This window comes from Salmo salar, chromosome 12, assembly GCF_965601325.2.
Source record: "Salmo salar chromosome 12, fSalSal1, whole genome shotgun sequence".
NCBI classification, from domain to species: Eukaryota; Metazoa; Chordata; class Actinopteri; order Salmoniformes; family Salmonidae; genus Salmo; species Salmo salar.
The window spans coordinates 16665871-16690390 of NC_138302.1; the positions used below are offsets into that span (position 1 = coordinate 16665871).

General features: G+C 46.6%; 1 protein-coding gene across 1 annotated transcript in view; it reads left to right on the forward strand.

Annotated features, from left to right (window-relative positions):
* The window catches only part of LOC106564296 (somatostatin receptor type 5), a 95580-nt gene that overhangs the window by 7090 nt on the left and 63970 nt on the right, over positions 1–24520 (forward strand). Inside the window, exons 2-5 of the mRNA XM_045692058.2 lie at positions 12946–13332; positions 14912–15101; positions 15790–15872; positions 16115–16264. Of these exons, the coding sequence (XP_045548014.2) occupies positions 12946–13332; positions 14912–15101; positions 15790–15872; positions 16115–16264 (810 nt within the window). The remainder of the gene's footprint in view (positions 1–12945; positions 13333–14911; positions 15102–15789; positions 15873–16114; positions 16265–24520) is intronic.

The window sequence follows — 24520 nt, forward strand, 5'->3', positions numbered from 1 at the left end:
TGGGACTTCCCTTCCTCACCACCCAGGTAGCCTAGAGGTCAGAGGTTAGAGATGAACTGTACATCCTGGGACTTCCCTTCCTCACCACCCAGGTAGTCTAGAGGTCAGATGTTAGAGATGAACTGTACATCCTGGGACTTCCCTTCCTCACCACACAGGTAGTCTGGAGGTTAGAGGTTAGAGATGAACTGTACATCCTGGGACTTCCCTTCCTCACCACCCAGGTAGTCTAGAGGTCAGAGGTTAGAGATGAACTGTACATCCTGGGACTTCCCTTCCTCACCATCCAGGTAGCCTAGAAGTTAGAGGTTAGAGATGAACTGTACATCCTGGGACTTCCCTTCCTCACCACCCAGGTAGCCTAGAGGTTAGAGGTTAGAGACACACTGTACATCCTGGGACTTCCCTTCCTCACCACCCAGGTAGTCTAGATGTTAGAGGTTAGAGACACACTGTACATCCTGGGACTTCCCTTCCTCACCACCCAGGTAGCCTAGAGGTCAGAGGTTAGAGATGAACTGTACATCCTGGGACTTCCCTTCCTCACCACCCAGGTAGCCTAGAGGTCAGAGGTTAGAGATGAACTGTACATCCTGGGACTTCCCTTCCTCACCACCCAGGTAGTCTAGAGGTCAGACGTTAGAGATGAACTGTACATCCTGGGACTTCCCTTCCTCACCACCCAGGTAGTCTGGAGGTTAGAGGTTAGAGATGAACTGTACATCCTGGGACTTCCCTTCCTCAACACCCAGGTAGTCTTGAGGTTAGAGGAAAGAGATGAACTGTACATCCTGGGACTTCCCTTCCTCACCACCCAGGTAGTCTAGAGGTCAGAGGTTAGAGATGAACTGTACATCCTGGGACTTCCCTTCCTCACCACCCAGGTAGCCTAGAAGTTAGAGGTTAGAGATGAACTGTACATCCTGGGACTTCCCTTCCTCACCTCCCAGGTAGCCTAGAGGTCAGAGGTTAGAGATGAACTGTACATCCTGGGACTTCCCTTCCTCACCACCCAGGTAGTCTAGAGGTCAGAGGTTAGACGTAGAGATTAACTGTACATCCTGGGACTTCCCTTCCTCACCACCCAGGTAGTCTAGAGGTTAGAGGTTAGAGATGAACTGTACATCCTGGGACTTCCCTTCCTCACCACCCAGGTAGCCTAGAGGTCAGAGGTTAGAGATGAACTGTACATCCTGGGACTTCCCTTCCTCACCACCCAGGTAGTCTAGAGGTCAGAGGTTAGAGTTAGAGGTTAGAGATGAACTGTACATCCTGGGACTTCCCTTCCTCACCACCCAGGTAGTCTGGAGGTCAGAGGTTAGAGATGAACTGTACATCCTGGGACTTCCCTTCCTCACCACCCAGGTAGTCTCGAGGTTAGAGGTTAGAGATGAACTGTACATCCTGGGACTTCCCTTCCTCACCACCCAGGTAGCCTAGAGGTTAGAGGTTAGAGACTCACTGTACATCCTGGGACTTCCCTTCCTCACCACCCAGGTAGTCTAGATGTTAGAGGTTAGAGACACACTGTACATCCTGGGACTTCCCTTCCTCACCACCCAGGTAGCCTAGAGGTCAGAGGTTAGAGTTGAACTGTACATCCTGGGACTTCCCTTCCTCACCACCCAGGTAGCCTAGAGGTCAGAGGTTAGAGATGAACTGTACATCCTGGGACTTCCCTTCCTCACCACCCAGGTAGTCTAGAGGTCAGACGTTAGAGATGAACTGTACATCCTGGGACTTCCCTTCCTCACCACCCAGGTAGTCTGGAGGTTAGAGGTTAGAGATGAACTGTACATCCTGGGACTTCCCTTCCTCACCACCCAGGTAGTCTTGAGGTTAGAGGTAAGAGATGAACTGTACATCCTGGGACTTCCCTTCATCACCACCCAGGTAGTCTAGAGGTCAGAGGTTAGAGATGAACTGTACATCCTGGGACTTCCCTTCCTCACCACCCAGGTAGCCTAGAAGTTAGAGGTTAGAGATGAACTGTACATCCTGGGACTTCCCTTCCTCACCTCCCAGGTAGTCTAGAGGTCAGAGGTTAGACGTAGAGATTAACTGTACATCCTGGGACTTCCCTTCCTCACCACCCAGGTAGTCTAGAGGTTAGAGGTTAGAGATGAACTGTACATCCTGGGACTTCCCTTCCTCACCATCCAGGTAGCCTAGAGGTCAGAGGTTAGAGATGAACTGTACATCCTGGGACTTCCCTTCCTCACCACCCAGGTAGTCTAGAGGTCAGAGGTTAGAGGTTAGAGGTTAGAGATGAACTGTACATCCTGGGACTTCCCTTCCTCACCACCCAGGTAGTCTGGAGGTCAGAGGTTAGAGATGAACTGTACATCCTGGGACTTCCCTTCCTCACCACCCAGGTAGTCTGGAGGTTAGAGGTTAGAGATGAACTGTACATCCTGGGACTTCCCTTCCTCACCACCCAGGTAGCCTAGAGGTCAGAGGTTAGAGATGAACTGTACATCCTGGGACTTCCCTTCCTCACCACCCAGGTAGTCTAGAGGTCAGAGGTTAGAGATGAACTGTACATCCTGGGACTTCCCTTCCTCACTACCCAGGTAGTCTAGAGGTTAGAGATGAACTGTACATCCTGGGACTTCCCTTCCTCACCACCCAGGTAGTCTAGATGTTAGAGGTTAGAGACACACTGTACATCCTGGGACTTCCCTTCCTCACCACCCAGGTAGCCTAGAGGTCAGAGGTTAGAGTTGAACTGTACATCCTGGGACTTCCCTTCCTCACCACCCAGGTAGCCTAGAGGTCAGAGGTTAGAGATGAACTGTACATCCTGGGACTTCCCTTCCTCACCACCCAGGTAGTCTAGAGGTCAGACGTTAGAGATGAACTGTACATCCTGGGACTTCCCTTCCTCACCACCCAGGTAGTCTGGAGGTTAGAGGTTAGAGATGAACTGTACATCCTGGGACTTCCCTTCCTCACCACCCAGGTAGTCTTGAGGTTAGAGGTAAGAGATGAACTGTACATCCTGGGACTTCCCTTCCTCACCACCCAGGTAGTCTAGAGGTCAGAGGTTAGAGATGAACTGTACATCCTGGGACTTCCCTTCCTCACCACCCAGGTAGCCTAGAAGTTAGAGGTTAGAGATGAACTGTACATCCTGGGACTTCCCTTCCTCACCTCCCAGGTAGTCTAGAGGTCAGAGGTTAGACGTAGAGATTAACTGTACATCCTGGGACTTCCCTTCCTCACCACCCAGGTAGTCTAGAGGTTAGAGGTTAGAGATGAACTGTACATCCTGGGACTTCCCTTCCTCACCATCCAGGTAGCCTAGAGGTCAGAGGTTAGAGATGAACTGTACATCCTGGGACTTCCCTTCCTCACCACCCAGGTAGTCTAGAGGTCAGAGGTTAGAGGTTAGAGGTTAGAGATGAACTGTACATCCTGGGACTTCCCTTCCTCACCATCCAGGTAGCCTAGAGGTCAGAGGTTAGAGATGAACTGTACATCCTGGGACTTCCCTTCCTCACCACCCAGGTAGTCTGGAGGTTAGAGGTTAGAGATGAACTGTACATCCTGGGACTTCCCTTCCTCACCACCCAGGTAGCCTAGAGGTCAGAGGTTAGAGATGAACTGTACATCCTGGGACTTCCCTTCCTCACCACCCAGGTACTCTAGAGGTCAGAGGTTAGAGATGAACTGTACATCCTGGGACTTCCCTTCCTCACTACCCAGGTAGTCTAGAGGTTAGAGATGAACTGTACATCCTGGGACTTCCCTTCCTCACCACCCAGGTAGCCTAGAGGTTAGAGGTTAGAGATGAACTGTACATCCTGGGACTTCCCTTCCTCACCACCCAGGTAGTCTAGAGGTCAGAGGTTACAGATGAACTGTACATCCTGGGACTTACCTTCCTCACCACCCAGGTAGTCTAGAGATTAGAGATGAACTGTACATCCTGGGACTTCCCTTCCTCACCACCCAGGTAGTCTAGAGGTCAGAGGTTAGAGGTTAGAGATGAACTGTACATCCTGGGACTTCCCTTCCTCACCACCCAGGTAGTCTAGAGGTCAGAGGTTAGAGACACACTGTACATCCTGGGACTTCCCTTCCTCACCACCCAGGTAGTCTAGAGGTTAGAGATGAACTGTACATCCTGGGACTTCCCTTCCTCACCACCCAGGTAGTCTGGAGGTCAGAGGTTAGAGATGAACTGTACATCCTGGGACTTCCCTTCCTCACCACCCAGGTAGTCTGGAGGTTAGAGGTTAGAGATGAACTGTACATCCTGGGACTTCCCTTCCTCACCACCCAGGTAGCCTAGAGGTCAGAGGTTAGAGATGAACTGTACACCCTGGGACTTCCCTTCCTCACCACCCAGGTACTCTAGAGGTCAGAGGTTAGAGATGAACTGTACATCCTGGGACTTCCCTTCCTCACTACCCAGGTAGTCTAGAGGTTAGAGATGAACTGTACATCCTGGGACTTCCCTTCCTCACCACCCAGGTAGCCTAGAGGTTAGAGATGAACTGTACATCCTGGGACTTCCCTTCCTCACCACCCAGGTAGTCTAGAGGTCAGAGGTTACAGATGAACTGTACATCCTGGGACTTCCCTTCCTCACCACCCAGGTAGTCTAGAGATTAGAGATGAACTGTACATCCTGGGACTTCCCTTCCTCACCACCCAGGTAGTCTAGAGGTCAGAGGTTAGAGGTTAGAGATGAACTGTACATCCTGGGACTTCCCTTCCTCACCACCCAGGTAGTCTAGAGGTCAGAGGTTAGAGACACACTGTACATCCTGGGACTTCCCTTCCTCACCACCCAGGTAGTCTAGAGGTTAGAGATGAACTGTACATCCTGGGACTTCCCTTCCTCACCACCCAGGTAGTCTGGAGCTCAGAGGTTAGAGCTGAACTGTACATCCTGGGACTTCCCTTCCTCACCACCCAGGTAGCCTAGAGGTCAGAGGTTAGAGATGAACTGTACATCCTGGGACTTCCCTTCCTCACCACACAGGTAGTCTGGAGGTTAGAGGTTAGAGATGAACTGTACATCCTGGGACTTCCCTTCCTCACCACCCAGGTAGTCTTGAGGTTAGAGGTAAGAGATGAACTGTACATCCTGGGACTTCCCTTACTCACCACCCAGGTAGTCTAGAGGTCAGAGGTTAGAGGTTAGAGATGAACTGTACATCCTGGGACTTCCCTTCCTCACCACCCAGGTAGTCTAGAGGTCAGAGGTTAGAGGTTAGAGATGAACTGTACATCCTGGGACTTCCCTTCCTCACCACCCAGGTAGTCTGGAGGTTAGAGGTTAGAGATGAACTGTACATCCTGGGACTTCCCTTCCTCACCACCCAGGTAGCCTAGAGGTCAGAGGTTAGAGATGAACTGTACATCCTGGGACTTCCCTTCCTCACCACCCAGGTACTCTAGAGGTCAGAGGTTAGAGATGAACTGTACATCCTGGGACTTCCCTTCCTCACTACCCAGGTAGTCTAGAGGTTAGAGATGAACTGTACATCCTGGGACTTCCCTTCCTCACCACCCAGGTAGCCTAGAGGTTAGAGGTTAGAGATGAACTGTACATCCTGGGACTTCCCTTCCTCACCACCCAGGTAGTCTAGAGGTCAGAGGTTACAGATGAACTGTACATCCTGGGACTTCCCTTCCTCACCACCCAGGTAGTCTAGAGATTAGAGATGAACTGTACATCCTGGGACTTCCCTTCCTCACCACCCAGGTAGTCTAGAGGTCAGAGGTTAGAGGTTAGAGATGAACTGTACATCCTGGGACTTCCCTTCCTCACCACCCAGGTAGTCTAGAGGTCAGAGGTTAGAGACACACTGTACATCCTGGGACTTCCCTTCCTCACCACCCAGGTAGTCTAGAGGTTAGAGATGAACTGTACATCCTGGGACTTCCCTTCCTCACCACCCAGGTAGTCTGGAGCTCAGAGGTTAGAGCTGAACTGTACATCCTGGGACTTCCCTTCCTCACCACCCAGGTAGCCTAGAGGTCAGAGGTTAGAGATGAACTGTACATCCTGGGACTTCCCTTCCTCACCACCCAGGTAGTCTAGAGGTCAGATGTTAGAGATGAACTGTACATCCTGGGACTTCCCTTCCTCACCACACAGGTAGTCTGGAGGTTAGAGGTTAGAGATGAACTGTACATCCTGGGACTTCCCTTCCTCACCACCCAGGTAGTCTTGAGGTTAGAGGTAAGAGATGAACTGTACATCCTGGGACTTCCCTTACTCACCACCCAGGTAGTCTAGAGGTCAGAGGTTAGAGGTTAGAGATGAACTGTACATCCTGGGACTTCCCTTCCTCACCACCCAGGTAGTCTAGAGGTCAGAGGTTAGAGGTTAGAGATGAACTGTACATCCTGGGACTTCCCTTCCTCACCACCCAGGTAGTCTAGAGGTCAGAGGTTAGAGACACACTGTACATCCTGGGACTTCCCTTCCTCACCACCCAGGTAGTCTAGAGGTTAGAGATGAACTGTACATCCTGGGACTTCCCTTCCTCACCACCCAGGTAGTCTGGAGGTCAGAGGTTAGAGATGAACTGTACATCCTGGGACTTCCCTTCCTCACCACCCAGGTAGCCTAGAGGTCAGAGGTTAGAGATGAACTGTACATCCTGGGACTTCCCTTCCTCACCACCCAGGTAGTCTAGAGGTCAGAGGTTAGAGATGAACTGTACATCCTGGGACTTCCCTTCCTCACTACCCAGGTAGTCTAGAGGTTAGAGATGAACTGTACATCCTGGGACTTCCCTTCCTCACCACCCAGGTAGCCTAGAGGTTAGAGGTTAGAGATGAACTGTACATCCTGGGACTTCCCTTCCTCACCACCCAGGTAGTCTGGAGGTCAGAGGTTACAGATGAACTGTACATCCTGGGACTTCCCTTCCTCACCACCCAGGTAGTCTAGAGATTAGAGATGAACTGTACATCCTGGGACTTCCCTTCCTCACCACCCAGGTAGTCTAGAGGTCAGAGGTTAGAGGTTAGAGATGAACTGTACATCCTGGGACTTCCCTTCCTCACCACCCAGGTAGTCTAGAGGTCAGAGGTTAGAGACACACTGTACATCCTGGGACTTCCCTTCCTCACCACCCAGGTAGTCTAGAGGTTAGAGATGAACTGTACATCCTGGGACTTCCCTTCCTCACCACCCAGGTAGTCTGGAGCTCAGAGGTTAGAGATGAACTGTACATCCTGGGACTTCCCTTCCTCACCACCCAGGTAGCCTAGAGGTCAGAGGTTAGAGATGAACTGTACATCCTGGGACTTCCCTTCCTCACCACCCAGGTAGTCTAGAGGTCAGATGTTAGAGATGAACTGTACATCCTGGGACTTCCCTTCCTCACCACACAGGTAGTCTGGAGGTTAGAGGTTAGAGATGAACTGTACATCCTGGGACTTCCCTTCCTCACCCCCCAGGTAGTCTTGAGGTTAGAGGTAAGAGATGAACTGTACATCCTGGGACTTCCCTTCCTCACCACCCAGGTAGTCTAGAGGTCAGAGGTTAGAGGTTAGAGATGAACTGTACATCCTGGGACTTCCCTTCCTCACCACCCAGGTAGTCTAGAGGTCAGAGGTTAGAGGTTAGAGATGAACTGTACATCCTGGGACTTCCCTTCCTCACCACCCAGGTAGTCTAGAGGTCAGAGGTTAGAGACACACTGTACATCCTGGGACTTCCCTTCCTCACCACCCAGGTAGTCTAGAGGTTAGAGATGAACTGTACATCCTGGGACTTCCCTTCCTCACCACCCAGGTAGTCTGGAGGTCAGAGGTTAGAGATGAACTGTACATCCTGGGACTTCCCTTCCTCACCACCCAGGTAGCCTAGAGGTCAGAGGTTAGAGATGAACTGTACATCCTGGGACTTCCCTTCCTCACCACCCAGGTAGTCTAGAGGTCAGATGTTAGAGATGAACTGTACATCCTGGGACTTCCCTTCCTCACCACACAGGTAGTCTGGAGGTTAGAGGTTAGAGATGAACTGTACATCCTGGGACTTCCCTTCCTCACCACCCAGGTAGTCTTGAGTTTAGAGGTAAGAGATGAACTGTACATCCTGGGACTTCCCTTCCTCACCACCCAGGTAGTCTAGAGGTCAGAGGTTAGAGATGAACTGTACATCCTGGGACTTCCCTTCCTCACCACCCAGGTAGCCTAGAAGTTAGAGGTTAGAGATGAACTGTACATCCTGGGACTTCCCTTCCTCACCTCCCAGGTAGTCTAGAGGTCAGAGGTTAGAGGTTAGAGATGAACTGTACATCCTGGGACTTCCCTTCCTCACCACCCAGGTAGCCTAGAGGTTAGAGGTTAGAGACACACTGTACATCCTGGGACTTCCCTTCCTCACCACCCAGGTAGTCTAGATGTTAGAGGTTAGAGACACACTGTACATCCTGGGACTTCCCTTCCTCACCACCCAGGTAGCCTAGAGGTCAGAGGTTAGAGATGAACTGTACATCCTGGGACTTCCCTTCCTCACCACCCAGGTAGCCTAGAGGTCAGAGGTTAGAGATTAACTGTACATCCTGGGACTTCCCTTCCTCACCACCCAGGTAGTCTAGAGGTCAGACGTTAGAGATGAACTGTACATCCTGGGACTTCCCTTCCTCACCACCCAGGTAGTCTGGAGGTTAGAGGTTAGAGATGAACTGTACATCCTGGGACTTCCCTTCCTCACCACCCAGGTAGTCTTGAGGTTAGAGGTAAGAGATGAACTGTACATCCTGGGACTTCCCTTCCTCACCACCCAGGTAGTCTAGAGGTCAGAGGTTAGAGATGAACTGTACATCCTGGGACTTCCCTTCCTCACCACCCAGGTAGCCTAGAAGTTAGAGGTTAGAGATGAACTGTATATCCTTGGACTTCCCTTCCTCACCACCCAGGTAGTCTAGAGGTCAGAGGTTAGAGATGAACTGTACATCCTGGGACTTCCCTTCCTCACTACCCAGGTAGTCTAGAGGTTAGAGATGAACTGTACATCCTGGGACTTCCCTTCCTCACCACCCAGGTAGCCTAGAGGTTAGAGGTTAGAGATGAACTGTACATCCTGGGACTTCCCTTCCTCACCACCCAGGTAGTCTAGAGGTCAGAGGTTACAGATGAACTGTACATCCTGGGACTTCCCTTCCTCACCACCCAGGTTGTCTAGAGATTAGAGATGAACTGTACATCCTGGGACTTCCCTTCCTCACCACCCAGGTAGTCTAGAGGTCAGAGGTTAGAGGTTAGAGATGAACTGTACATCCTGGGACTTCCCTTCCTCACCACCCAGGTAGTCTAGAGGTCAGAGGTTAGAGACACACTGTACATCCTGGGACTTCCCTTCCTCACCACCCAGGTAGTCTAGAGGTTAGAGATGAACTGTACATCCTGGGACTTCCCTTCCTCACCACCCAGGTAGTCTGGAGCTCAGAGGTTAGAGATGAACTGTACATCCTGGGACTTCCCTTCCTCACCACCCAGGTAGCCTAGAGGTCAGAGGTTAGAGATGAACTGTACATCCTGGGACTTCCCTTCCTCACCACCCAGGTAGTCTAGAGGTCAGATGTTAGAGATGAACTGTACATCCTGGGACTTCCCTTCCTCACCACACAGGTAGTCTGGAGGTTAGAGGTTAGAGATGAACTGTACATCCTGGGACTTCCCTTCCTCACCACCCAGGTAGTCTTGAGGTTAGAGGTAAGAGATGAACTGTACATCCTGGGACTTCCCTTCCTCACCACCCAGGTAGTCTAGAGGTCAGAGGTTAGAGGTTAGAGATGAACTGTACATCCTGGGACTTCCCTTCCTCACCACCCAGGTAGTCTAGAGGTCAGAGGTTAGAGGTTAGAGATGAACTGTACATCCTGGGACTTCCCTTCCTCACCACCCAGGTAGTCTAGAGGTCAGAGGTTAGAGACACACTGTACATCCTGGGACTTCCCTTCCTCACCACCCAGGTAGTCTAGAGGTTAGAGATGAACTGTACATCCTGGGACATCCCTTCTTCACCACCAAGGTAGTCTGGAGGTCAGAGGTTAGAGATGAACTGTACATCCTGGGACTTCCCTTCCTCACCACCCAGGTAGCCTAGAGGTCAGAGGTTAGAGATGAACTGTACATCCTGGGACTTCCCTTCCTCACCACCCAGGTAGTCTAGAGGTCAGATGTTAGAGATGAACTGTACATCCTGGGACTTCCCTTCCTCACCACCCAGGTAGTCTTGAGGTTAGAGGTAAGAGATGAACTGTACATCCTGGGACTTCCCTTCCTCACCACCCAGGTAGTCTAGAGGTCAGAGGTTAGAGATGAACTGTACATCCTGGGACTTCCCTTCCTCACCACCCAGGTAGCCTAGAAGTTAGAGGTTAGAGATGAACTGTACATCCTGGGACTTCCCTTCCTCACCTCCCAGGTAGTCTAGAGGTCAGAGGTTAGACGTAGAGATTAACTGTACATCCTGGGACTTCCCTTCCTCACCACCCAGGTAGTCTAGAGGTTAGAGGTTAGAGATGAACTGTACATCCTGGGACTTCCCTTCCTCACCACCCAGGTAGCCTAGAGGTCAGAGGTTAGAGATGAACTGTACATCCTGGGACTTCCCTTCCTCACCACCCAGGTAGTCTAGAGGTCAGAGGTTAGAGGTTAGAGGTTAGAGATGAACTGTACATCCTGGGACTTCCCTTCCTCACCACCCAGGTAGTCTGGAGGTCAGAGGTTAGAGATGAACTGTACATCCTGGGACTTCCCTTCCTCACCACCCAGGTAGTCTGGAGGTTAGAGGTTAGAGATGAACTGTACATCCTGGGACTTCCCTTCCTCACCACCCAGGTAGCCTAGAGGTTAGAGGTTAGAGACACACTGTACATCCTGGGACTTCCCTTCCTCACCACCCAGGTAGTCTAGATGTTAGAGGTTAGAGACACACTGTACATCCTGGGACTTCCCTTCCTCACCACCCAGGTAGCCTAGAGGTCAGAGGTTAGAGATGAACTGTACATCCTGGGACTTCCCTTCCTCACCACCCAGGTAGCCTAGAGGTCAGAGGTTAGAGATGAACTGTACATCCTGGGACTTCCCTTCCTCACCACCCAGGTAGTCTGGAGGTTAGAGGTTAGAGATGAACTGTACATCCTGGGACTTCCCTTCCTCACCACCCAGGTAGTCTTGAGGTTAGAGGTAAGAGATGAACTGTACATCCTGGGACTTCCCTTCCTCACCACCCAGGTAGTCTAGAGGTCAGAGGTTAGAGATGAACTGTACATCCTGGGACTTCCCTTCCTCACCACCCAGGTAGCCTAGAAGTTAGAGGTTAGAGATGAACTGTACATCCTGGGACTTCCCTTCCTCACCTCCCAGGTAGTCTAGAGGTCAGAGGTTAGACGTAGAGATTAACTGTACATCCTGGGACTTCCCTTCCTCACCACCCAGGTAGTCTAGAGGTTAGAGGTTAGAGATGAACTGTACATCCTGGGACTTCCCTTCCTCACCATCCAGGTAGCCTAGAGGTCAGAGGTTAGAGATGAACTGTACATCCTGGGACTTCCCTTCCTCACCACCCAGGTAGTCTAGAGGTCAGAGGTTAGAGATGAACTGTACATCCTGGGACTTCCCTTCCTCACCACCCAGGTAGTCTGGAGGTCAGAGGTTAGAGATGAACTGTACATCCTGGGACTTCCCTTCCTCACCACCCAGGTAGTCTGGAGGTTAGAGGTTAGAGATGAACTGTACATCCTGGGACTTCCCTTCCTCACCACCCAGGTAGCCTAGAGGTCAGAGGTTAGAGATGAACTGTACATCCTGGGACTTCCCTTCCTCACCACCCAGGTAGTCTAGAGGTCAGAGGTTAGAGATGAACTGTACATCCTGGGACTTCCCTTCCTCACCACACAGGTAGTCTGGAGGTTAGAGGTTAGAGATGAACTGTACATCCTGGGACTTCCCTTCCTCACCACCCAGGTAGTCTGGAGGTCAGAGGTTAGAGATGAACTGTACATCCTGGGACTTCCCTTCCTCACCACCCAGGTAGTCTAGAGGTCAGAGGTTGGAGATGAACTGTACATCCTGGGACTTCCCTTCCTCACCACCCAGGTAGTCTGGAGGTTAGAGTTAGAGATGAACTGTACATCCTGGGACTTCCCTTCCTCACCACCCAGGTAGTCTAGAAGTTAGAGGTTAGAGGTTAGAGATGAACTGTACATCCTGGGGCTTCCCTTCCTCACCACCCAGGTAGCCTAGAGGTCAGAGGTTAGAGGTTAGAGATGAACTGTACATCCTGGGGCTTCCCTTCCTCACCACCCAGGTAGCCTAGAGGTCAGAGGTTAGAGACACACTGTACATCCTGGGATTTCCCTTCCTCACCACCCAGGTAGCCTAGAGGTCAGAGGTTAGAGGTTAGAGATGAACTGTACATCCTGGGACTTCCCTTCCTCACCACCCAGGTAGCCTAGAGGTTAGAGGTTAGAGACACACTGTACATCCTGGGACTTCCCTTCCTCACCACCCAGGTAGCCTAGAGGTCAGAGGTTAGAGACACACTGTACATCCTGGGATTTCCCTTCCTCACCACCCAGATAGCCTAGAGGTCAGAGGTTACAGATTAGAGATGAACTGTACATCCTGGGACTTCCCTTCCTGACCACCCAGGTGAGGTTAGAGGCTACAGGTTAGAGGAGTGGGCCAGCAACCCAAGGGTTGTCGGTTTGAATCCTAGCTCCGACAAGGCATCATCTGGTCTGGAGTAAGGGTAACTGAAAGGTTTCTGGCATCAGTGTCCAAGATGCCATCTCATCTCTTGCCGTTGTGCCCTTAAGCAAGGCACGTAAGCTATAAACGTCCCTCTGCACCAACCTCTGTATCTGTTTGTCTTTCTGAGGGGTTTGAATAAAGCAGAAGACAAGTTACAATAAAGTAATCTCTTCTTCCTCCTCCTCCTCTTCCTTCTCCTCCTTCCAGAACGTTCTCTCCTACTGGCCATTCGGCTCCTTCCTGTGTCGCGTGCTGATGACCGCTGACTCCATGAGCCAGTTCAGCTCCATCTTCTGTCTGACCGGGATGTCTATCGACCGCTACCTGGCCGTGGTCCACCCCATACGGTCTACAAAATGGCGGCGTCCACGAGTGGCGAAGGTGGTGAGCGCCGCGGTGTGGGCGTTGTCGTTGGTGGTCGTCCTGCCCGTTGTCGTGTTCTCCGGCGTTCAGGACACGTTCAACTCGTGTAACATTAGCTGGCCGGAGCCGCAGGATGTGTGGTCGACCGTGTTTATACTGTACACGGCTACGCTGGGGTTCTTCGGACCACTCCTGGTCATCTGTCTCTGCTACCTGCTCATTGTGGTCAAGGTGGGGGTCAAAATCATTCTGGTTTTCTTCTATGTTTCTGTGTTAGCTACAGTACCATCATTTTGGTTGCCCGTTGTGGTCAAGACTGCATTATTAGAAATGTTTGGTTCGGCTGTTTGAACTCTCTGACAGTGGATGTTTCTGTCATTTTTTCATTTGGTCATTAAACACTTCTCTGTGTTGTTGTTTTGTGCAACAAGCTCTCACAGTCTCACCTCAGAATTAGACGTTCATCCATGTTTCTCAAAGTCAAACGTCGAAGTTGTTCCAAATGTCACATGTTGAAGTGTTTAAGGTTACATTTAGGCATTAACTCTGAAATCTTAAGGTTAGGTATTAACTCTGAATGGTTAAGGTTAGGCATTAACTCTGACTAGTTATGCCTTCCCTGTGGCTCAGTTGGTAGAGCATGGTGTGTGCAACGCCAGGGTTGTGGGTTTGATTCCTACGGGGGGCCAGTACAAAAATGACTAAAAGGTTAGGTATTAACTCTGAATGGTTAAGGTAAGGTATTAACTCTGAATAGGTAAGGTATTAACTCTGAATAGTTAAGGTTTGGGTATTAACACTGAATGGTTAAGGATAGGTATTAACTCTGAATGGGTAAGGTATTAACTCTGAATAGGTAAGGTATTAACTCTGAATAGTTAAGGTTTGGGTATTAACACTGAATGGTTAAGGTTAGGTATTAACTCTGAATGGTTTAGGTTAGGCTTAAAACAAAGATTCAAAAAACAACCTTATATTGCTGGATTTGAACATACAACCTTTGCACCAGAGGCAGAGTGTCACGGCTGTCGTAAGGAGAAGTGGACCAAAGTGCAGCGTGTGTCGTTCCACATTTTATTTATACTGTGAAACTATGCAATACATAAATAAACTGAATGACAAAAACAACAAACCGTGACGCAGAGGTGAAACATACACAGACTCAAAGATAATCTCCCACAAACCCAGGTGGAAAAACCCCCTACTTAAGTATGATCTCCAATTAGAGACAACGAGGACCAGCTGCCTCTAATTGGAGATCATCCCAAACAAAACCCCAACATAGAAATACAAAATTAGAACCTAAACATAGAAAACATGGAGAGAGAGAAACCCTGTCACGCCCTGACCTACTCTACCATAGAAAATAACATCTTTCTATGGTCAGGACGTGACACAGATGCTTACACCCATCTACAACACCCCAGCAAAACCCAAACCTACTTGAATGTAACAGCGCTCACTGTTGCCCCTAGTGGTCTGTTTCCACACCATCTCCCGACCTCAGACATGGATGGATTAATACTGACTTGTATCACGGGTGACCTGGCTGCTTTTGTGGTCATTATCTTCAAGGTGTGTGAAAAAGCATTCCGGAATATTATTTTGTTCTGTTTTGTCATTCCAACCATTATTTTCGGTGTTAGCATCTTTTGATAGTATGTAAGAGAGGTTCTGCTGAAACTTTCCTTTTTCTAATTTACCATGTTCATATGTTTTAGAATACATTTGTATAACATGTTATCATCATCACCATTATCATCATTGCCATCCTCCTCCTCCACCACCACCATTTTGTTACCCCCTCCAGGTGAAGTCTTCAGGTGTGCGGGCAGGCTTCACCAAGCGTCGGCGGTCAGAGCGTAAGGTGACCCGTATGGTGGTGATCATCGTGGTGGTCTTCGTCCTCTGCTGGCTTCCCTTCTTCATTATCAACATCATCAACCTCATCATCATCATCCCAGAGTCCTCCGTGACCGCCGGCATCTACTTCTTCTCTGGTAACAGAAGAAACCTTTTAGTCTGCATCCCAAATAGCACCCTAATCCCTGTGTAGTGTACTACTGTTTACCAGAGCCCTATGGGGAATAGGTTACACTCACTCTAACCCTAAGGGGGGGAGAGGGTTGGAGAGAGGAGGAGAGGGGAAAGGAGGGAAAGAGTGGAAAGAGGGGGAGGAGATGGGGAGGTGAGGGGAAAGAGGGGGAGGAGATGGGGAGGAGAGGGGAAAGAGGGGGGAGGAGAGGGGGAAGAGGGGGAGGGGATGGGAAAGAGGGGGAGGGAATGGGGAAAGGGGGAGGAGAGGGGAAACAGAAGGGAGGAGAGGGGAAAGAGAGGGGAGGAGAGGGGAAAGAGAGGGGAGGAGAGGGGAAAGAGGGGGGAGGAGAGGGGTAGGAGATGGGGAAAGAGAGCGAGAGAGGGTTGGGAGAGAGAGAGAAACAGAGAAAGAGAGAGAGAGGTGGGAGAGAGAGGAGAGAGAGAGAGAGGGGGAGAGAGCTGAGAGAGAGAGGTGGGATCGAGAGAGAGAGAGAGAGGTGGGATCGAGAGAGAGAGAGAGAGGTGGGATCGAGAGAGAGAGAGAGAGAGGTGGGATCGAGAGAGAGAGAGAGAGAGGTGGGATCGAGAGAGAGAGAGAGAGAGGTGGGAGACAGACATTGATTGACCATTAGTTTTGTCTCTACTCCCCAGTCATCCTGTCCTATGTTAACTCCTGTGCCAACCCTCTTCTCTATGGCTTCCTGTCAGACAACTTCAGACAGAGCTTCAGAAAGGTGATTATCATTTATTCAACCTTTATTTAACCTTTACAGTTAAAGATACTTGAGGCTTGAAAACTCTTTTGCGAGGGAGACCTGGGGACCTGGATGTGCTTTATGGCCAGCCACCACCATCCCCTTCACAGAAGAGACATTTATTAGTACATGTTATGTATTTATATAAAATATCAGTTTTCCTCAGTGCTCACCACAGTGCATCGTCTTCCCGATCCCATGTGTTTGATTTCCTCCGGAAGGTTCTGTGCGTGCGGAAGGCCAACGGCGTGGAGGATGGTGACCCCAGCGCCCCGAGGATGGAGAAGACTAGAGAGACCACTAGGGACGACTCCTTCCTGTCGCCTAGGAACCACGATGGACACAACGGACACACACCACAGAATAGTCAGGTGAGGAGGGAGTGAGCCGTGTGTGTGTGTGTGTGTGTGTGTGTGTGTGTGTGTGTGTGTGTGTGTGTGTGTGTGTGTGTGTGTGTGTGTGTGTGTGTGTGTGTGTGTGTGTGTGTGTGTGTAAACTATATTACGGATGTAAGGGACACACACGGCACACAGCAGCCTGGTATGGAGTGGAGGGGGGTGGTAAAGGGAGGGGAGGAGGACCAATCAGTGTGTGGTAAAGGGAGGGGAGGAGGACCAATCAGTGTGTGGTAAAGAGAGGGGAGGAGGACCAATCAGTGTATGGTATAGGGAGAGGAGGAGGACCAATCAGTGTATGGTATAGGGAGGGGAGGAGGACCAATCAGTGGGTGGGGAGGAGATCCAATCAGTGTGTGGTATAGGGAGGGGAGGAGGACCAATCAGTAGGAGTGTATATATGTTTATTACTGTGGTCTCAGTAGGAGTGTATATATGTTTATTACTGTGGACTCAGTAGGAGTGTATATATGTTTATTACTGTGGTCTCAGTAGGAGTGCATAGATGTTTATTACTGTGGTCTCAGTAGGAGTGTATAGATGTTTATTACTGTGATCTCAGTAGGAGTGTATAGATGTTTATTACTGTGGTCTCAGTAGGAGTGTATAGATGTTTATTACTGTGGTCTCAGTAGGAGTGTATAGATGTTTATTACTGTGGTCTCAGTAGGAGTGTATAGATGTTTATTACTGTGGTCTCAGTAGGAGTGTATAGATTTTTATTACTGTGGTCTCAGTAGGAGTGTATAGATGTTTATTACTGTGGTCTCAGTAGGAGTGTATAGGTGTTTATTACTATGGTCTCTGTAGGAGTGTATATATGTTTATTACTGTGGTCTCAGTAGGAGTGTATAGATGTTTATTACTGTGGTCTCAGTAGGAGTGTATAGATGTTTATTACTGTGGTCTCAGTAGGAGTGTATAGATGTTTATTACTGTGGTCTCAGTAGGAGTGTATAGATGTTTATTACTGTGGTCTCAGTAGGAGTGTATAGATGTTTATTACTGTGGTCTCAGTAGGAGTGTATAGATGTTTATTACTGTGGTCTCAGTAGGAGTGTATGGATGTTTATTACTGTGTTCTCAGTAGGAGTGTATGGATGTTTATTACTGTGGTCTCAGTAGGAGTGTATAGATGTTTATTACTGTGGTCTCAGTAGGAGTGTATAGATGTTTATTACTGTGGTCTCAGTAGGAGTGTATAGATGTTTATTACTGTGGTCTCAGTAGGAGTGTATAGATGTTTATTACTGTGGTCTCAGTAGGAGTGTATAGATGTTTATTACTGTGGTCTCAGTAGGAGTGTATAGATGTTTATTACTGTGGTCTCAGTAGGAGTGTATAGATGTTTATTACTGTGGTCTCAGTAGGAGTGTATAGATGTTTATTACTGTGGTCTCAGTAGGAGTGTATAGATGTGTATTACTGTGGTCTCAGTAGGAGTGTATAGATGTTTATTACTGTGGTCTCAGTAGGAGTGTATAGATGTGTATTACTGTGGTCTCAGTAGGAGTGTATAGATGTTTATTACTGTGGTCTCAGTAGGAGTGTATAGATGTTTATTACTGTGGTCTCAGTAGGAGTGTATAGATGTTTATTACTGTGGTCTCAGTAGGAGTGTATAGATGTTTATTACTGTGGTCTCAGTAGGAGTGTATAGATGTTTATTCCTGTGGTCTCAGTAGGAGTGTATAGATGTTTATTACTGTGGTCTCAGTAGGAGTGTATAGATGTTTATTACTGTGGTCTCAGTAGGAGTGTATGGATGTTTATTACTGTGGTCTCAGTAGGAGTGTATAGATGTTTATTACTGTGGTCTCAGTAGGAGTGTATAGATGTTTATTACTGTGGTCTCAGTAGGAGTGTATAGATGTTTATTACTGTGGTCTCAGTAGGAGTGTATAGATGTTTATTACTGTGGTCTCAGTAGGAGTATATAGATGTTTATTACTTTGATCTCAGTAGGAGTGTATATATGTTTATTACTGTGGTCTCAGTAGGAGTGTATAGATGTTTATTACTGTGGTCTCAGTAGGAGTGTATAGATGTTTATTACTGTGGTCTCAGTAGGAGTGTATAGATGTTTATTACTGTGGTCTCAGTAGGAGTGTATATATGTTTATTACTGTGGTCTCAGTAGGAGTGTATAGACGTTTATTACTGTGGTCTCAGTAGGAGTGTATAGATGTTTATTACTGTGGTCTCAGTAGGAGTGTATAGACGTTTATGACTGTGGTCTCAGTAGGAGTGTATAGATGTTTATTACTGTGGTCTCAGTAGGAGTGTATAGATGTTTATTACTGGTGGTCTCAGTAGGAGTGTATAGATGTTTATTACTGTGGTCTCAGTAGGAGTGTATAGATGTTTATTACTGTGGTCTCAGTAGGTGTGTATAGATGTTTATTACTGTGGTCTCAGTAGGAGTGTATATATGTTTATTACTGTGGTCTCAGTAGGAGTGTATAGATGTTTATTACTGTGGTCTCAGTAGGAGTGTATAGATGTTTATTACTGTGATCTCAGTAGGAGTGTATAGATGTTTATTACTGTGGTCTCAGTAGGAGTGTATAGATGTTTATTACTGTGGTCTCAGTAGGAGTGTATAGATGTTTATTACTGTGGTCTCAGTAGGAGTGTATAGATGTTTATTACTGTGGTCTCAGTAGGAGTGTATAGATGTTTATTACTGTGGTCTCAGTAGGAGTGTATAGATGTTTATTACTGTGGTCTCAGTAGGAGTGTATATATGTTTATTACTGTGGTCTCAGTAGGAGTGTATAGATGTTTATTACTGTGGTCTCAGTAGGAGTGTATATATGTTTATTACTGTGGTCTCAGTAGGAGTGTATAGATGTTTATTACTGTGGTCTCAGTAGGAGTGTATAGATGTTTATTACTGTGGTCTCAGTAGGAGTGTATAGGTGTTTAGTGTGGACTCAGTAGGAGTGTATAGGTGTTTAGTGTGGTCTCAGTAGGAGTGTATAGGTGTTTAGTGTGGTCTCAGTAGGAGTGTATAGGTGTTTAGTGTGGTCTCAGTAGGAGTGTATAGGTGTTTAGTGTGGTCTCAGTAGGAGTGTATAGGTGTTTAGTGTGGTCTCAGTAGGAGTGTATAGATGTTTAGTGTGGTCTCAGTAGGAGTGTATAGGTGTTTAGTGTGGTCTCAGTAGGAGTGTATAGGTGTTTAGTGTGGTCTCAGTAGGAGTGTATAGGTGTTTAGTGTGGTCTCAGTAGGAGTGTATAGATGTTTAGTGTGGTCTCAGTAGGAGTGTATAGGTGTTTAGTGTGGTCTCAGTAGGAGTGTATAGGTGTTTCGTGTGGTCTCAGTAGGAGTGTATAGGTGTTTAGTGTGGTCTCAGTAGGAGTGTATAGGTGTTTAGTGTGGTCTCAGTAGGAGTGTATAGATGTTTAGTACTGTGGTCTCAGTAGGAGTGTATAGATGGTTATTACTGTGGTCTCAGTAGGAGTGTATAGATGTTTATTACTGTGGTCTCAGTAGGAGTGTATAGATGTTTATTACTGTGGTCTCAGTAGGAGTGTATAGATGTTTATTACTGTGGTCTCAGTAGGAGTGTATAGATGTTTATTACTGTGGTCTCAGTAGGAGTGTATAGATGTTTATTACTGTGGTCTCAGTAGGAGTGTATAGATGTGTATTACTGTGGTCTCAGTAGGAGTGTATAGATGTTTATTACTGTGGTCTCAGTAGGAGTGTATAGATGTGTATTACTGTGGTCTCAGTAGGAGTGTATAGATGTTTATTACTGTGGTCTCAGTAGGAGTGTATAGATGTTTATTACTGTGGTCTCAGTAGGAGTGTATAGATGTTTATTACTGTGGTCTCAGTAGGAGTGTATAGACGTTTATGACTGTGGTCTCAGTAGGAGTGTATAGATGTTTATTACTGTGGTCTCAGTAGGAGTGTATAGATGTTTATTACTGGTGGTCTCAGTAGGAGTGTATAGATGTTTATTACTGTGGTCTCAGTAGGAGTGTATAGATGTTTATTACTGTGGTCTCAGTAGGTGTGTATAGATGTTTATTACTGTGGTCTCAGTAGGAGTGTATATATGTTTATTACTGTGGTCTCAGTAGGAGTGTATAGATGTTTATTACTGTGGTCTCAGTAGGAGTGTATAGATGTTTATTACTGTGATCTCAGTAGGAGTGTATAGATGTTTATTACTGTGGTCTCAGTAGGAGTGTATAGATGTTTATTACTGTGGTCTCAGTAGGAGTGTATAGATGTTTATTACTGTGGTCTCAGTAGGAGTGTATAGATGTTTATTACTGTGGTCTCAGTAGGAGTGTATAGATGTTTATTACTGTGGTCTCAGTAGGAGTGTATAGATGTTTATTACTGTGGTCTCAGTAGGAGTGTATATATGTTTATTACTGTGGTCTCAGTAGGAGTGTATAGATGTTTATTACTGTGGTCTCAGTAGGAGTGTATATATGTTTATTACTGTGGTCTCAGTAGGAGTGTATAGATGTTTATTACTGTGGTCTCAGTAGGAGTGTATAGATGTTTATTACTGTGGTCTCAGTAGGAGTGTATAGGTGTTTAGTGTGGACTCAGTAGGAGTGTATAGGTGTTTAGTGTGGTCTCAGTAGGAGTGTATAGGTGTTTAGTGTGGTCTCAGTAGGAGTGTATAGGTGTTTAGTGTGGTCTCAGTAGGAGTGTATAGGTGTTTAGTGTGGTCTCAGTAGGAGTGTATAGGTGTTTAGTGTGGTCTCAGTAGGAGTGTATAGATGTTTAGTGTGGTCTCAGTAGGAGTGTATAGGTGTTTAGTGTGGTCTCAGTAGGAGTGTATAGGTGTTTAGTGTGGTCTCAGTAGGAGTGTATAGGTGTTTAGTGTGGTCTCAGTAGGAGTGTATAGATGTTTAGTGTGGTCTCAGTAGGAGTGTATAGGTGTTTAGTGTGGTCTCAGTAGGAGTGTATAGGTGTTTCGTGTGGTCTCAGTAGGAGTGTATAGGTGTTTAGTGTGGTCTCAGTAGGAGTGTATAGGTGTTTAGTGTGGTCTCAGTAGGAGTGTATAGATGTTTAGTACTGTGGTCTCAGTAGGAGTGTATAGATGGTTATTACTGTGGTCTCAGTAGGAGTGTATAGATGTTTATTACTGTGGTCTCAGTAGGAGTGTATAGATGTTTATTACTGTGGTCTCAGTAGGAGTGTATAGATGTTTATTACTGTGGTCTCAGTAGGAGTGTATAGATGTTTATTACTGTGGTCTCAGTAGGAGTGTATAGATGTTTATTACTGTGGTCTCAGTAGGAGTGTATAGATGTGTATTACTGTGGTCTCAGTAGGAGTGTATAGATGTTTATTACTGTGGTCTCAGTAGGAGTGTATAGATGTGTATTACTGTGGTCTCAGTAGGAGTGTATAGATGTTTATTACTGTGGTCTCAGTAGGAGTGTATAGATGTTTATTACTGTCGTCTCAGTAGGAGTGTATAGATGTTTATTACTGTGGTCTCAGTAGGAGTGTATAGATGTTTATTACTGTGGTCTCAGTAGGAGTGTATAGATGTTTATTCCTGTGGTCTCAGTAGGAGTGTATAGATGTTTATTACTGTGGTCTCAGTAGGAGTGTATAGATGTTTATTACTGTGGTCTCAGTAGGAGTGTATGGATGTTTATTACTGTGGTCTCAGTAGGAGTGTATAGATGTTTATTACTGTGGTCTCAGTAGGAGTGTATAGATGTTTATTACTGTGGTCTCAGTAGGAGTGTATAGATGTTTATTACTGTGGTCTCAGTAGGAGTGTATAGATGTTTATTACTGTGGTCTCAGTAGGAGTATATAGATGTTTATTACTTTGATCTCAGTAGGAGTGTATATATGTTTATTACTGTGGTCTCAGTAGGAGTGTATAGATGTTTATTACTGTGGTCTCAGTAGGAGCGTATAGATGTTTATTACTGTGGTCTCAGTAGGAGTGTATAGATGTTTATTACTGTGGTCTCAGTAGGAGTGTATATATGTTTATTACTGTGGTCTCAGTAGGAGTGTATAGACGTTTATTACTGTGGTCTCAGTAGGAGTGTATAGATGTTTATTACTGTGGTCTCAGTAGGAGTGTATAGACGTTTATTACTGTGGTCTCAGTAGGAGTGTATAGATGTTTATTACTGTGGTCTCAGTAGGAGTGTATAGATGTTTATTACTGGTGGTCTCAGTAGGAGTGTATAGATGTTTATTACTGTGGTCTCAGTAGGAGTGTATAGATGTTTATTACTGTGGTCTCAGTAGGAGTGTATAGATGTTTATTACTGTGGTCTCAGTAGGAGTGTATATATGTTTATTACTGTGGTCTCAGTAGGAGTGTATAGATGTTTATTACTGTGGTCTCAGTAGGAGTGTATAGATGTTTATTACTGTGATCTCAGTAGGAGTGTATAGATGTTTATTACTGTGGTCTCAGTAGGAGTGTATAGATGTTTATTACTGTGGTCTCAGTAGGAGTGTATAGATGTTTATTACTGTGGTCTCAGTAGGAGTGTATAGATGTTTATTACTGTGGTCTCAGTAGGAGTGTATAGATGTTTATTATTGTGGTCTCAGTAGGAGTGTATAGATGTTTATTACTGTGGTCTCAGTAGGAGTGTATATATGTTTATTACTGTGGTCTCAGTAGGAGTGTATAGATGTTTATTACTGTGGTCTCAGTAGGAGTGTATATATGTTTATTACTGTGGTCTCAGTAGGAGTGTATAGATGTTTATTACTGTGGTATCAGTAGGAGTGTATAGATGTTTATTACTGTGGTCTCAGTAGGAGTGTATAGGTGTTTAGTGAGGACTCAGTAGGAGTGTATAGGTGTTTAGTGTGGTCTCAGTAGGAGTGTATAGGTGTTTAGTGTGGTCTCAGTAGGAGTGTATAGGTGTTTAGTGTGGTCTCAGTAGGAGTGTATAGGTGTTTAGTGTGGTCTCAGTAGGAGTGTATAGGTGTTTAGTGTGGTCTCAGTAGGAGTGTATAGATGTTTAGTGTGGTCTCAGTAGGAGTGTATAGGTGTTTAGTGTGGTCTCAGTAGGAGTGTATAGGTGTTTAGTGTGGTCTCAGTAGGAGTGTATAGGTGTTTAGTGTGGTCTCAGTAGGAGTGTATAGATGTTTAGTGTGGTCTCAGTAGGAGTGTATAGGTGTTTAGTGTGGTCTCAGTAGGAGTGTATAGGTGTTTCGTGTGGTCTCAGTAGAAGTGTATAGGTGTTTAGTGTGGTCTCAGTAGGAGTGTATAGATGTTTATTACTGTGGTCTCCGTAGGAGTGTATAGGTGTTTAGTGTGGTCTCAGTAGGAGTGTATAGGTGTTTAGTGTGGTCTCAGTAGGAGTGTATAGATGTTTAGTACTGTGGTCTCAGTAGGAGTGTATAGATGGTTATTACTGTGGTCTCAGTAGGAGTGTATAGATGTTTATTACTGTGGTCTCAGTAGGAGTGTATAGATGTTTATTACTGTGGTCTCAGTAGGAGTGTATAGATGTTTATTACTGTGGTCTCAGTAGGAGTGTATAGATGTTTATTACTGTGGTCTCAGTAGGATTGTATAGATGTTTATTACTGTGGTCTCAGTAGGAGTGTTTAGATGTTTATTACTTTGATCTCAGTAGGAGTGTATAGATGTTTATTACTGTGGTCTCAGTAGGAGTGTATAGATGTTTATTACTGTGGTCTCAGTAGGAGTGCATAGATGTTTATTACTGTGGTCTCAGTAGGAGTGTATATATGTTTATTACTGTGGTCTCAGTAGGAGTGTATATATGTTTATTACTGTGGTCTCAGTAGGAGTGTATAGATGTTTATTACTGTGGTCTCAGTAGGAGTGTATAGATGTTTATTACTGTGGTCTCAGTAGGAGTGTATAGGTGTTTAGTTTGGTCTCAGTAGGAGTGTATAGGTGTTTAGTGTGGTCTCAGTAGGAGTGTATAGATGTTTAGTGTGGTCTCTGGAGGAGTGTATAGGTGTTTAGTGTGGTCTCAGTAGGAGTGTATAGGTGTTTAGTGTGGTCTCAGTAGGAGTCTATAGGTGTTTAGTGTGGTCTCAGTAGGAGTGTATAGATGTTTATTACTGTGGTCTCAGTAGGAGTGTATAGATGTTTATTACTGTGGTCTCAGTAGGAGTGTATAGATGTTTATTACTGTGGTCTCAGTAGGAGTGTATAGATGTTTATTACTGTGGTCTCAGTAGGAGTGTATAGATGTTTATTACTGGTGGTCTCAGTAGGAGTGTGTAGATGT